The 14,970-nt window shown below is 41.5% G+C and overlaps 1 protein-coding gene across 2 annotated transcripts; it reads right to left on the reverse strand.

The window, feature by feature from the left end:
* Window positions 1–209: 209 nt before the first annotated feature.
* Window positions 210–14,713, reverse strand: LOC139208178 (ras-related protein Ral-B). 2 transcript variants are annotated; one of them, XM_070837772.1, is made up of 5 exons: window positions 14,608–14,713; window positions 4,239–4,448; window positions 2,617–2,825; window positions 1,991–2,168; window positions 210–1,859 (listed from the first exon to the last, which is right to left on the reverse strand). In XM_070837772.1, the coding sequence occupies exons 2-5, from the start codon at window positions 4,350–4,352 to the stop codon at window positions 1,737–1,739; spliced, it is 624 nt and encodes a 207-aa protein (XP_070693873.1). In that variant the 5' UTR covers window positions 4,353–4,448; window positions 14,608–14,713; the 3' UTR covers window positions 210–1,736. The 2 variants fall into 2 exon arrangements, with proteins under 2 accessions (XP_070693873.1, XP_070693874.1); XM_070837773.1 differs by lacking the exon at window positions 14,608–14,713 and adding an exon at window positions 14,462–14,578.
* Between the last annotated feature and the right edge of the window lie 257 nt (window positions 14,714–14,970).

Raw genomic sequence — 14,970 nt, forward strand, 5'->3', positions numbered from 1 at the left:
GAACAGGAAATGACAACCGTAACATTGTCTACAGTGGCTAATGCCAAGGTAACTGTACAGTGTCCATACAGTAAGTGGTGAGAGCAGATCCATTACCTCCAGCAGCCAGTGGAAGGAAATATACACTTTCAATTTCAATATTCAAGTAGATGAAATGTAAATCACATGCACGCTTTAAGGGTTTTCAGAGACGAAATAATATTCAGTACTTACAAAGAAAAAAAGCATTTATTCGAAAACAGTCTCGCTGCAGAAAAATAATAGCGTACTCACAGCAGTAGGTAAAGTAAAAATTAAAGGGGAGGAGATGTTACAAAGAATGGTTTAGGCAGTGGTAGAAACATCTTGTTTACTGTAGCACTTGATCACAACAGTTAGAGAGTTGGCGCTTCACTCGCACAGACACAGAAAGGTAGGAGTTCCAGGTAAATGCACATGTACATCTGTACATCCAAACACACATACTGTACATCCACATAAGTAGTTTAATTTTTTTTGTGATTTTGTTGGCACAAACTGTTTAAAAATTTCTGGAGTGACTCCATGCAGCATGAAGTCCACTTCTTAGGTATCGCAATGTAGTGCATGTTGTTCAAAAAGACCAAGAAAATAAAAAAAAAGGATCAGAATTTTTAAGACGTTATTGATCATAATGCCATCATGGACCAGAGGCAGAGGATTGTCAACACCTGTCTCACTATACAGACTCCAGATTTCCATGTAAACAGGAAGTAATCTGCGCCATGAGAGGTGTGAAGGGCCACATTACATGAACATGGCACAGCACCAATAGGAATAAAACAGGTCTACTATCTCTTCACTGCTCACTCAACAAAAGGACTAGAAACCACATTACAACCTTCTTTTCACAGCCTCAAATTATCTAACAAATGTTAAAATATCTACATGAAGCTCTGTCGGCTCTGAGTAAACATACTATGGGGGGGTGGGGTGGTTCTCAAAGAGTGTATTTTGCAGCAGTCCTCCTGAAAAACAAACATTTTATGATTGATTTGTGGTAATCATGTAAAGTCTGATTACAGATTAATGAGATAACCCCCGTTTGGCAACAAGTCTTCCGTTTGCACCGTCTGTGGTCACAAAATCATACATCCTTGGATCAACTAAAACAATTGCGGTTTCAACAGCCATTCCCAACATGCCTGAAAGATGAGAGTTTGGAGAGGTGAATGAATGAGGCCAACGTCATCACTAGACAGTAAGTATCATCGTAAATGATTACAAATAGGACAAACAGCAGCATTAGACTTCCTTGTATTTTGATGAACATAGACTCAAGGGGTCTAAACTAACATAGACTAAGGATTATGAGGGTTAAGATTAGGAGCAGGTAAAGAAATTAAGAGCACTGTTTACTTGACAAAGACTCAACAACACACTGAGCCGAAGTCGAAGGCAGTAGAATCGCTGAGTTAAACAGTGGAGAATGTCTACAGCAGCAGAGTTAGTGTCAGTGGCAGTTTGGTCGTCGGCTTCCTGTGAGCCATCAAGCACTGCGCTCACAGTCACAACAGTGGTTTTCTTCCATGAAACGGCAACTCAGATTTCATCGATTAAAAATGTCAAAAAAGTGGTTGAGATTGCTCTAAACACTAAACTATGACCAGCTATTTAAAAAAAAGATCAAATTTCATTTGAATGACAATGGCATGGACGCTCTGCATTGTTCACCAACTCAACAGTTGTATGGTGGGTTGTTCAAGTCCATTGAGAGTTCAAAGTAAACAGCATCTTTCTTTGAAGCTCTTCTTGTTCTTCTTGTTCTTTCCTTTTCCATTTTTGTCTTTGTTTTCTGACACTTTCTTGCCTCGTACTTCACGCATCAGGTCAAAGAATACCTGGAGAAAAGAAACCGAGTGAACACTCTTATTTCATCACAACCTCATACAGTAACGATAGCCTGAAAATCCTAAATCCTTGAGTACATGCTGTACATGTATAGTAATGTGCTCTGTGTGTGTTCACGCACCTTGTCCACGTTGGCTCTGGTTTTGGCTGATGTCTCTACGTACTGGACACCCCACTCCTCGGCCTTCCCTCGGGCTTCGTCCACAGATACCTGCCTTCGCTCCTCAAGGTCCGACTTGTTCCCCACCAGTAGGAGAGGGATCTTGTCCTCCTCCGCCTTCACCCGCAAGATCTGCTCCCTTCAGCCACAGAATAGGTTGCATATTTTTGCCATTTTCACCACTTATTTCTGTATTTAGTTCTGTAAATTGTCTTTTGATCGAGTATAGCTTGTGATAAAAATGTAACGACCACAAAGGCACTTGGTGCAAATTTGTAGTGCAAGGTATATTTTCTAAATGTATAGCTCTATAGCACAATCCTCTTACCTAGATTTGCATCAGTAATTTAGGGCATGGTACTGGCAGATGCGCCTATAAAATATCAGGGACTGGGATTGTGGCAAAAAAAAACAACTTTACAGGAAATTCCTCTTTGTTAGAGTTTGGTTGGAGCCCCTGCCTACTACAAATAAATTGTACTAGAATGTAATCAATCAGAAAAATATCCATCATATCAATAGCAGTCTAAGCTCCGATTTACAAGTTCCCAGTCCCACACAGACAGATGGTAGACAGGATACAGTACCTGAATTCCACAGTGGCAGTGAAGGACTCGTGCTCTGTAATGGAGAAGACCAGCAGGAAGCCCTCCCCGCTGCGAAAATAGTTGTCCCTGATGGCAGCGTAGTCCTCCTGTCCGGCTGTGTCCAGAATGTCGATCTGGACCTCCTCCCCATCCAGAACCACCTTCTTCCTGTAGCTGTCTGCCTTGGTGGGCTCATAGTCCTCCACAAACTGGAGATGCAAACAGATATTTTGAGTTTGAACACGTGCCTCAAGTTGTATTTACGTGCATAAAGCATCGGCAAAGCATGAGCAGTTATGTGTAGACAGCTACACTGGTGAAAATGAAAGCTTATCTAAATGCACATCAGACTAATGACTGAAAACTGCAGCCGATATGCTGCTTGGTCACAGAGCCAAACCGTGACCGTCTCTGCCCTCAGTGTTGTCATCACAGTAAACAACATCTGTGGTCAGGGAGGCTGTGGACCAGAGAAAAGTGTCCTTTACATGAATCCCAATGTTAACCTTTTAGTGGTAGGAGTTCCAGTCGTTTCCTAAAGTCATGTTCTGACTTTCATGCACCAGAGAGCAGCTTCACTATTTTTCTAGACCACTGTGATCTGGAACTGTTTCACATTAAAAACTTTCAATTGGTGAACTGCTGAGAGGAGGCTTTTAGAGGAAGTGCTGACACAGTCAACATGCTTAGCAAATATGTGATACCTAGATTAGGATAGTGGATGCATTTAAAGAACAAAGTGAACAGTTGTGACAAAGAGGTACTAGTGACCCTGCTTTTTTTCTTCTCCACAATATATGTACAGTTCCAACTTGGCAACAGCCATGCCAGCACAGATCGGAGGAGATTGGTGGGAGTGGAGGGAGTGATAAAAGGTTGATGAGGGATTTTCAATTGTGTAACTGAATCTGACGGACATGGAGATTACTGCAGGGTCCCTCCGCAGTCTTTCCCACTGTGCAGAGGTTAGTCAAACCCCTAAATCTTGTTCCCAATGAGACTGAGTCTGAGTTTTGGGATTCAAGGAGGAGGGTTGCAACACCCTATACATGAGACAGTACCTCTGTCTGCACTGTTAATCTGTCTGATGCTTACAGTCAAATTATTCTTTTGGCACTTCGTGTAATACCCACTTTTAATGAACTTTTTTTTTTTTTTTTTTTTAAATGTCACACAAGAGCTTAATAGTACTATATATACCCACTGTATGTGGGACAGGATGGTATCTTAGTGATGACAATAAAATCGATTTGTTCTTGCCCTTCACAAGATACAAGATACAGCCAAGCCTAACTACCTTTGGTTGTAGCCTTTTTATAGGCCCAAATTAGGGGACATCTGGCATTAAAAGCAAGATAGTACAGATATACATCCAGGAATCAAAGACCCTCTCTATCTGCCCCCTCAGGGCAGTGAGAGCTTTTTCTGATAAACTCGAGGCTTTTTGTCCTGCTACAGAAAAGAGGACAACATCCTGGTTATCAAACATATGTTTTGAAAAGTACAAAGGAACAGAGGAAAATGAAAAATGTAGTCTTAACTGTTGAAATCCCTGCTTCTTTACCTGCTCATCTTGAACCCATGACAGTTTTAAGTTGTTTATAAAAGGCATGTTGACTCACCTCATCATACATGAACTGCAGGGTCAGGGCTGACTTCCCCACGCCTCCGCTGCCCACCATTATCACCTTGTGCAGTGCCAGAGAGCTCTGGTTTTTACTTTTACCGGTAGCCATTGCTTGATTCTTCTTTGTGTCACTGTCACACACTCACACACATGCACGCACACACACACACCCTCACTTCTCTGCACACCGACACTGTGACACAACCTGTGAATGGCAAATTTGGAAACATATCAGTACCTACAGTAAATAACTTCCATACAGAGAGAACACAAGTGTGGGGACAGATGGCAGTTGTTACTTAACAGCTTTCACTACGACAGTAACTTGCTGTGCCAAGGCCCTAGGCTTTGTGCCAAAAAATCTTGAATCCTAACCCCCACCATTCCCATTAAAGTGCCAAATTGCCTACTCATGAATCCAAGAACTTTATAAAGTTCACCATCAAAAGGTCGTTGCTGCTGATCAGAAGTAATGAAGCTATCATTCTCCACTGCAATACGGCATTTAGGAATGCATTAAAATAGGGCATCGTGTGCTAACCTCGTTAAAAGGAAGAGAGACGTCACTGACCATCAATCAGCACTATATAGGCCCTGCCCTCAGAGGGTGAAAGCTCAGAGTCAATTGCTTTCGCCTGACTTCGATATCTTCTATCTCTGTCAGACACAACTTCCAACAGAGTGCAAATTTACTATGCTGTAAATGCCTGCGATGTCTGAACGTGCGCAGCCTTTGGATGGACAGCAAATGATTGCATAAAGAGTGTCAGATGTGCACAGATCAGACGACACGTCAAAACAAGTCATCAATCTGCCATTAGTAGTCATCTAATCTATTATATATTTGTCATATTTTCGATTGGGTAGTAACTACTTCAAGACATGTCTACAAAAGCATGTCTCATATCAAAATGACGCCTAATATTAACCATAACAAGCTATTTCTATTCAACTGTGACAATTGCTAGCCACACTTGAATTGATACAAGTTGAATATTTGAACATTTTTCTTTTCTGCTACATCTATCTATCTATCTATCTATCTATATATCTATATCTACAAAAGCGTGCTTTTACTTGAGGCAACAGGTGATCTTACAGGAAGCATAAAAGGGTCCCTCTTGTGTAGAAAAAAAAATACTGTAACATAGAAAGTATGTTTTCTGCATTCAAGCTGTCAGTAAGTTGCTTTCATCTATACTGAATGCAGACCATTACACGTACAGCATGACAGGTTAACTCCTGTGGTCTTCTAACAAAGAAATTGAGAATATTTATAGCTGTACCAGCAGACATTGGCATAAAAAAAATTATTGGACATTGGCAGAAATGTCAATACTGAGCATCCCTAGTTTAACTGTAATGGTGCACCGCATTAAAACGATCATTAAAACAGCCACTGATGGCCTTTTTTAATGATCGCTTAATCTTTCAGAGATGGGGTCTGCCATTCTGCCTTTTATGCTGATAGTTGTACGTGAAAGAAAGAAAATGGGACAAAATGAGACAGCAGAAGTCCAAGACAATCACTGCAGGTGGATTGTCTGATTAATACTAATGACATTCAGCTGTCATCAGTTCAATCCTCAGCTCAGCTGTTAGCACTCACTGTTTCTATCGGTGCTGGAAAGGTCAACAGTAAACAATCAGTAAACCAACACCTAGCCATTTACTCACCTCACTGCCAATTATGAACAGTTAAATGCACCGTTGAGCAACTGATGATACTGTCTATAGGTGTCATCTAGCACAGTGAAGCAAGAGTTGAGACACTGCGAATTGGTATCCTGAATTCTGTACAGTATTGAGTCATCTGTCAGATGACTCAATACTGTAGCTGTCACATGAGGGGACACAACCTCTTTTCCCTTTACCTTCTTTCCCTTGCCTCCCTCCCCTTGGGATGTCACACTAATGGGAGCACTGAGCTGATTCATAGCATTATTCATAAACTGCTCCTCCCTAACAGTAAACATTTCACTTCGGCTCATACAGTGAGACGAATGTGCACTGAGAGTTTACAAGACAAGGCTGAGGAGGGAAAACATTGCCACTGATGGCAGAAAAACTTGTACCTCCAAATCCAGTGATTCTTGTGCGTTTTTTACAGTAAGGTTTTCATTAAAAATGTACAGAAAATGTCACAATCCCAGACTCCCACACCACCAGCAAAAGACCTGTAAGATCTCGACAGTTGTTGTGTCAGATAAGCACTACAAACTCCAAGTGTGAAAATAGATTTATGAGATGCATTTCTACTTCAATGTGCAATTCTGCAAGCAACCATTTTCTGCAACACTTCCTTGCATTGTCCAAAAGCACACTTGGTTTGCATTAAATTAACCTTCAGTATGCCAGCTATAGTGTGACGGCTGTCGATGCAGAGGATGTGGCATCATGGTTCCTCTCTCCCTGACCAGGAAGTGGAGTCTGACCTGTGCTCTTCCTGTCTTTGTTATTAGTAATCAGGCCAGTGAAAGGGCTCATGGGAAGGATATCCACACAAACACACACACAGTTACACACCTTCTGAAAGAATCGTAAATGCCAAAATCAGCACTGAAGCACAGGGGTCACTTTTTAATTATTCACTTGTAACCCACTTCCCTGTGCGCATGTACAGATCACAATATGAAGCGATCACAGCTAATAAACTGAAGGCAAAAACTACACATATGCTCAGCATAAGAAAGTGTTTAGAGCAACTTTTCCAAAGGAAATTCAGACCTTAGGGGAGGGGTTCCACCATATTTCCAACAGCTGCAGTTCACCACAAGTTGCGTGCAGGGTTATAATGGAGGGCAACAGCAAAAGAGGGCTTCATATTTAGGCCTGACCTAGATATGGACCTGAAGTCTACTTGGTACTGGTCCTTTTTAGGGGATGTAAGGTTATGGAGAAGGAGGGGCGTAGTCTAACAGACCACTCTGGTTGCTAAGCTCCTGAAATATAGATGACACCAGTTCAGCGTGGGCTACAGGAATTCATTAAGACTCCCTTTGGAGAGTAGGCAAGTGTTCCCTCCCTGCTCATCTCAACACTTTGGCAGGGATGAACCAAGATTTGCCAGGCCTCGCAAAGATACTAATAAAAGATTACAGCATACAGCAAAAAAGAAAAAAAACATGTTGATGCTAATTGACCTTGCAAATAGGCCATTTATATAAAATAGAACATGAGCATCAGTCATCCAAGTTATCTAGGTATGCCTCCGCTGATACAGCACCCTTCAAAATCAGATCAAGTCACAAATTATCTTATCACTCAGTTTGCTGACTCTAATGATACGACATGGGATTTTTTTCTTTTCCTTCTCATGATCAGAAACGTACAGCTCTCCTTCTTTTGGTAATATCTGTCATTGAAACCTCTTTCATATGCAAAAACTAGAAGGTTAACTGCTACAAATGAACCAAGCATTGGCCACAGGGGTGCGGGGATTTCCTCTCCCCATCACATGGAGCAAGCAAAGGCTTTTATGACTCAATAACAACCCACCAAATACCAAAGATCTGAGAAGGGGATTAGCCCAGTGTGTCTGTTTCTCTCATCATCAGGACTGGTCAACTGAGTCAAACAAAACAATCTGAGGAGGCCTGGGTGTGGGTGTAGTTGAACTGAAACACTGCGGTGACACCATGTGAATATCCAGCCGTGGTTACAGGATGTGATATCATTTGAAGGGAGAAAATGATGATGAAATTCCACTCAAAAATATTGTGACATTCATATTACTTGCAAAACTTGTTTTGGCTCTCCATTTTCTCTCTTACACCACTAACTCTTGTTAGATCTAAACAGATCCTCCCTCAATAGTTCTGCTGCCAGTGATACGTAGCTCCCTCACTAATGCACCAGCTGCCAGCAAATCAAACTCCGCAGTCATGGGGTATGAATAAAAATGGGACTTAAGTAACACACAACAGCTCGGATCCGAGATTCCAAGATTTATTCAACACAAAGCATCCAACAATCTAACATAAAATCACAATGGCATTAAAGAAATGCATTTAGGTGAAATAAAGCAGTTTGATGGTCACTGCCTTTAAAGACTACTGAAACTTACAACTGAAAAAGACGGAATGAAGCAGTGACCAAGATATTTTCAAAAAGCACCCCACAATGCATACTAACAACCCTTGGCCAGGGGAGCACACAGAGGAGCCTTTGACGAAACCGGGAAGTAGGCAGGGCAGCAAAGAACTAAATCCTCTCTGTGGTTCAATCCTTCCTACTCCACCAACATCAAGTGGGCTGCTATTTCAAATACATCCCTATTATTCTGAAGCTTTTTTCTTTCCTATTCATATGGAAATTATTATCAAGGTGCAAATGCTAGAAGAAAGAGTTCAAATCTTAGCAAGCATTCACAGAAAAATATATTTGTTCCTGCTGAATAACTCCAAACTGTCCACTACGTATCTCCAACCATTTCTTATTTACCTCACAGGACAGACAATGGGCTCTGTTATATACCACCTACATAGTGCTGGGGGCCTGCAGTGCATCATGTTTTACATCTCCCCAAACTGTACACAAATTTTTTACTAAAAACTCCCCACTATTCCTCTTCCTCACAGCTCAGATGTGTTAACAGGGCATTTAAACCTCAGTCGGTGCTTTCTCTATGATTTGGACAGTCAGTCTCATTCGACATGCAAAATTTCCATGCTGAAACCACAGAGCAAACTGTAGTCCATTACATAAACACAGCCACGGCATTAATGAGACAGCAAGTGGAGTCATCTGTTCAGTTAAATCTCTCTGCCTTCGTCACTAACTTAAACAGTAATGGGCAGACAACGATCTATTTCTGGGCTGAGACAACCTGCGTGTGTCTGCATGTTGGTGAAGTTATAGTCTCATCTGGATGAGCACAGATAACATTAAGAGTAGGGATGGGAATCGAGAACCGGCTCCAATCCATTGGACTCGTATGCCTCTGAGCTTATCAATTCCTTCTATTGATGAGAGTTGCGAATTACAAAATAATGACCTCCAAGTAATGCACCTATACTGCTGGGACAGAAGGGAAGAAATTAAGGCTTCATTTCATAAAGAAAGCACCAGTGCTAGGTATAATGGTATAGGACGTGGAAAGGGCAATGTGTGTGGTGCACATGGCAAGGGAGGGAAGAGGAAGCGAGTGGTAGAGCAGTTTAGCTGGAAAGTTTCGCAGTAAATGTGCAGTCGAGAATAAAGGCTGCAGCTCTCCTAGAGCAACGTAAAGCTCCTGTGTGTTGTTCTGCTGTCGGCTGCTGGAAAAGTGACAGAGTTACATAGTATGTAACCAATAAGTATGAAACTGGGCGGAAAAGGCTAACAGTGGGAACACCAACAACCTGCTGGAACATATTTCTACACAACATGAGTTTAAACTCCAGGAGTGCCTTGTATCTGACACTCTACACGAGTGCCGCTGCCTCCCAACTGAGCAGCACATCCATTACCAAGGATAAATATCCTACGTTATAATAACATTACTACCAAGCGGGCGGTCTCTGCAGTTTTTTTTTTCCATTTAGAAAACCTAAATGAAACTGTATAAGTACGAACAAGTATTCTCCATTTCAGCCATTGCAAATGACGACAGAGAGACAGACTCAGAGATAATAAAACAGTTGCACTGATGCTGAAAAACTGCCTAAGCCCACTTTTACCTCCACACAGAAAATTGATCAGTTATCAATAAAGAATCGGAGCGATGAGGAGATTTGATGATGGAATCGGTATCAATAAAATCTCATCAATTCTAATCTCCAATTCAAAGTGCAGGTGTGTCAATGGGGAAGATCAGTGGGACAGAGTTAAAAGAGGCTGAGTGACATGGTGTTAGTGATAAGGATCTCGAATCTCTCCACCCTGTGTATATCCTGTACACACCCAAATCGTGTGCCATACACTGGTGCACAATACAGGCCAATGGTTTGCCAGGTCATGTGTATCAACAAGCTAAAGGCATGTTTTCATGTTAGGGACATCTCATAGTGTATTTTGCATTACAGATAGTGTCTCTTGTGGTCATGACCAGGGTTTGATATTTAACCATCCACCGAGCCCCACATTTTCCGGGCAAGTAAAACTCAGTTGGCAGTCCACCACACTGGCAGGAAAATCTTTGTACCAAAATGTGAACAACAGACCTGCAGAAATACAAACATCAAAGAAGAGGTTTACTTTATTTCATGTTCTTAAAAGGTGCAGCAGGACTGAATGCAAACCTGTGGGTGCATTCAATATTGTATACCTTATTATTTCTTTTGCTGAGTGCCCTCTACTAGTAGTATGCAATAAATCCAAATTGTTCAAGTAGAACTCCAAGTGACACATTTTTGGTACTAGTTGGTCCTCTGGAAGTCACCCCTGGTTCCTCAAATTGGCTGACCATTGATCAGTATGTTAAAACTAATTTTTGTCTCTTCTTTAAGTTTGTCCTCAACATAATATATATATATATCATCTTAATGTAATGTACTGAAACTAATGGATGTGAGGCACAAAAGGGCAACTTATTACTTTGGGCTGTATAAAAATATGTTTGGCTGGTACATTTTTGTCATCTACCAGTCCCTTTGGCTGGTGAGTCAAAACGTTTAATATGGACAGGGGTCATGATGTATAGTTATATTTCATGAGGAGGCAAACATAATCTACACATGAAGCCCCTGCAGCAATCACACTAAGGTTCACATGCTACTGGCAACTGGATACCAGCAGAGTGTGAAGGGGATTTGATGCATCATAAATGTTAATTACCATATTGTGCTCCAAACCATATTTGCATACCATGTTCCTCTTCCTTGTAGAAAACAGGATGCACTACTTCTCATAATTGGCCCCTTACGCACAGCAATAACATCTACTGTATGTATGCCAGTATGTCAAATTAGCTGTCTTGGGGGTAGAAAAAGCACTCAATCCTTTAAGCAAATAATTCCCCTGGGAGTGGAAACAGTATTTAGACGTATTACGTAGCAGAGCCTATATTTTGTCAGATGACTGTCAGGATCTGCAAATAAAACTCAGAAAATCTGCTGGCCCCTGTTGATGACAGCTTCCTCCATATTTACAATGGCCAGATGGAAGGAAAGTTTTAATTACTCAAGCATAGTTCATATAGAAATAACTGCCATTCAAAGAAAGTATATTAACCTCCCTTCTCCTCTCCTTCCCTCCCTGCTGACAGAAAGCAGACGATTGATGGCAGCTCAGTATGCACTTATCTACATCACTATCTCCTGCACATAATCACTCACTTTCCAAGTCCAGAAAAAAATCCTTACATCGTCTCTGTCCTTTTCCTCCACTTCCACTGCCAACATCATTAGCAGATGGTTTTCAGGCTCTGTTGCTATTAAACAGAGCGCCCAGGTCACTCTGGAACCTCATCAGAAAATGAAAAAACGATCAGAAAAGCAGATGGAGGTCTTCGACACGGGCTAACCTGGTTAGGTCCAAAATGGGAGGGGTGGTGGGGGGTGAAGTCTTACAGAAAAGGCTTATTATATTCAGAAGGAACCAGAGGGCTTCGCATTAAAAAAGAAATACATTCATGTGCAGAAGAACATAGTTGGAGTTACAGGGATGAACATGCAGACAGTCTTGACAGAGATAGAGGAGGAATGCAGGGCTGGTTCGGGCTCATTCACAAGACCTTCCTCTGCCTCTGATGTCATTTGCTTGCTATGAGTCTAAAGCTATGCAGAAAATTCTAACTTTGCCAGAAGTTATCACAATTCAGCTGTATTGTGGTTTGCATCAGGCAGCTACAACATTGCTGATTTTGGTCCATGCCAATCATTGCGTTGGCCTATTTCATTACTTTGACTTCCACTGGAGAGCTGTCACTTTCTGTGATGGTCTGAATGTTGTTTCAGGCATATTCCTGAAAAGTCTGAAACAGCACTTTCAAAAAGAAGTAACATGTTATAATGGGAAAAACGCTAAATAGCTGGATGATGTAGTCAAGTAAAATATCAGCCAAAATGGTCTGCATCAGATTTTAAAAACCTGCAGGATACTGGTGGAGCCCTGCAAAACTGCCAAACCTTTCCTGAACTGCTTTCCTGAACACCATCTGATTGTGCTGGAATCAGCAGTGCGATCACGAGATGTTTACGAGGGGGTTGACTGCATGTCATGCCAGACTTGTTAACTGTGACATACAGCAACATTAGCTGACTGGCAACACTCTGATCACTATGATCAATGAAACGGTCTACAGCAGGTGTGAGAGCTGTGCGTAGTGGTTCGACGGGGATCTGCTCTATCAACGTACAAACAGGCCAGTCTGCAATTTAGATTTGTTTATGCGAAATGTGTACTGCCCTTTAGCGTACAAGTGAGTCGTGAAGCGTTTTTTTTTAAATTAAACTACTGATGTAGAGGACACATTACACGTGATATGATCAATGTAGCCAAATACGATCACGCTTCAGTCCACCACTGGAGCACCGTCACCGTCCACCACATTTTCACTGAGGCAAAACAAACAACCATTGCATGCTGCACCTGCATGCCTGCGTCTGGGAAACGTTGGCTGATGGTGGACAGCATTTACCATGAGTTTTTGAAAACACAGTAATCAAAGACGGTTTTAATCATGACTATGATTTGAAACTGTGGTACTAAACATCAGGAATTTTACTGTGATTAATCATGAAACTGGTAACAGTTGCATTCTGAATCATGTCATTTTAATATAATGCAGCTTCGTTACACATTTGATTTTCAATAACAAGCTTTTTTCCCCAAACGCACTTAGATGACTAAAAGTTGTATAAGTTGTCTAACCCTAACCCTGTAACCAAGAATGCCCCTCTGAGTGTTGGCAGAGGCCAGATTTTAAGATGAGGGGGGATTTCTTTCAACTCTCAAAGGTCATGCCTCAGTGCTGTGAAATTAGTCACCAACAAATTGGCTTTCCTTAGGAATAATATTGCCAAAGGGGTGTAACATATAGCCTTCAAATAAGAGGAGCACACCCCCTCATCTCTAAAGCACAAAATCCTGTACTTATCCACTAAAGGAGATAAATGAGAAAAGATCACAAAGCAGCAAGTCTAAGTATTTTTTAGGTTGTTAAACTAGGCCTTATTCACCCTTGAGACACATGAATCTGGATGATGAATTATATTTGTCACTTTCCCCTGATACCAAAAAAGGAGCTTGTATGATTAATGAGATGGAATAAGTGTGTTTTGCTTTGCAGACACTATCCTCAATCCCGTCAACGTGTCTGCAAACAAAATGCTGATAAGAGCTGAAAATGTTACGCCCATTTGCAAACAGTAAACACAACGGTCACTTCTCAACGAAAAATACACATAGGTTATCCAGCACCTGTGTATATAAAAACATTCTCTGCTTACACTTAAACTACCTTAAAAAAATAAAATAGGTCCACAGATCAACAGAAGCCCCCCTTAACTGGGTTTCAACACTCCTCTTAGAGAACACATTCACCCACATTAACCCCCACAGAATTCATTAATACATGCCAAAATGGTGTGATAATAATAAAAAAAAAAAAAACACTCTGCTGACTTTGTTTGCTGACAGTTAGGATTACACCAACGTTAACATGAAGAAACCCTGAGCCAGCTTGGGTGTGTCACCTCCTCAGGGGAAAACTTCTCAGCACAAACCAGGCGGCCAGTAATTCTCAACGGGGGTATTAATTACAACAGTAACTTCCAACAACTAGATAACCGAGGTTATTATTTGCTTCACTGAGACGTTATTCCAAACGCCTGTCAGACACGTATGGAAACTTCACTCTTGAATTGACAGTAACGTTATCAGCTAACGTTACCGGCAGCTGAGCATCAACACTGAACCTCATAGCTTAACATGGACTTTGCTAATACGACTACTGCTGCCGTTTATGCCAAATGACGTACCGCATCACCACAAGCTCACCTACAATGAGTAGAAACACATTAAAACCAGTTGGCTTCTGGCATTCATTTAAATTTAACATAACAGCCACAGTGCTCACAAATTAAGCTAATGTATATTTCATCCACATCACGAGCTAACGCTAAACAACGGTGACTGGTCACTGCTAGCTAACCTAAAGACAACACACCAGCATTAACATGCCGCCTAATGTTAGCGTTGTATTATACCCATTTATCATTAGCATGAATTACACCAAACCTAAAGCAGACATTCAAAACAGTAGGCTAGTCCCAACACGGACTGGAGTTCACTTACACCACATCTCATGATAAACGGTCACCCCTGTTAGTCCACTGGTGTTAAAACAGGTGTGGTACTCTGTGTTTTCTCTCTGACGGCCGTGTTAACAGACACGATCAACAGGATTATTCCACTCCGTTAAGAAACATGCAAAGCCTTACCAAAGCAGGATTCGCGTTTCTGCGCGCAGCCGATGTTATCTTGATGACTGCATTAACAGAGCATTTCGAGACATTGGTTCTCCAAACGCAAACCGCTCCTGCAACAAAAGCCCCACCTTCCGGAAGTAGAAACTACAGTTGACAGGATGTGACGTCGCAGTCACCCCTCAGCCTCGGTGTTTATTTTGATTTTCACTGAATGCGGGGTTTTTCTCCATTGTTCAATGGTTCAACTGCCTCTGTAAATAAATAAATACATAAATAAATAACCCATAATAACCCGGACCTCTTTCACCTTTAAGTAAAATTATGGGGGATATAAAACAGACTAAATGGACCACATCTCTGAACTTATTTTTGAGA

This window comes from Pempheris klunzingeri, chromosome 10 (assembly GCF_042242105.1).
Source record: "Pempheris klunzingeri isolate RE-2024b chromosome 10, fPemKlu1.hap1, whole genome shotgun sequence".
NCBI classification, from domain to species: Eukaryota; Metazoa; Chordata; class Actinopteri; order Acropomatiformes; family Pempheridae; genus Pempheris; species Pempheris klunzingeri.

What these genes read in the sequence shown, in the direction of transcription:
- LOC139208178 (XM_070837772.1), bottom strand. Translation starts at nt 4,352, where the DNA reads ATGGCTACCGGTAAAAGTAAAAACCAGAGCTCTCTGGCACTGCACAAG. An exon ending in TGCAGTTCATGTATGATGAG is followed by an intron (nt 2,826 to 4,238) that starts GTGAGTCAACAT and finishes TTGCATCTCCAG; the next exon opens with TTTGTGGAGGACTATGAGCC. An exon ending in ACTGCCACTGTGGAATTCAG is followed by an intron (nt 2,169 to 2,616) that starts GTACTGTATCCT and finishes CTGTGGCTGAAG; the next exon opens with GGAGCAGATCTTGCGGGTGA.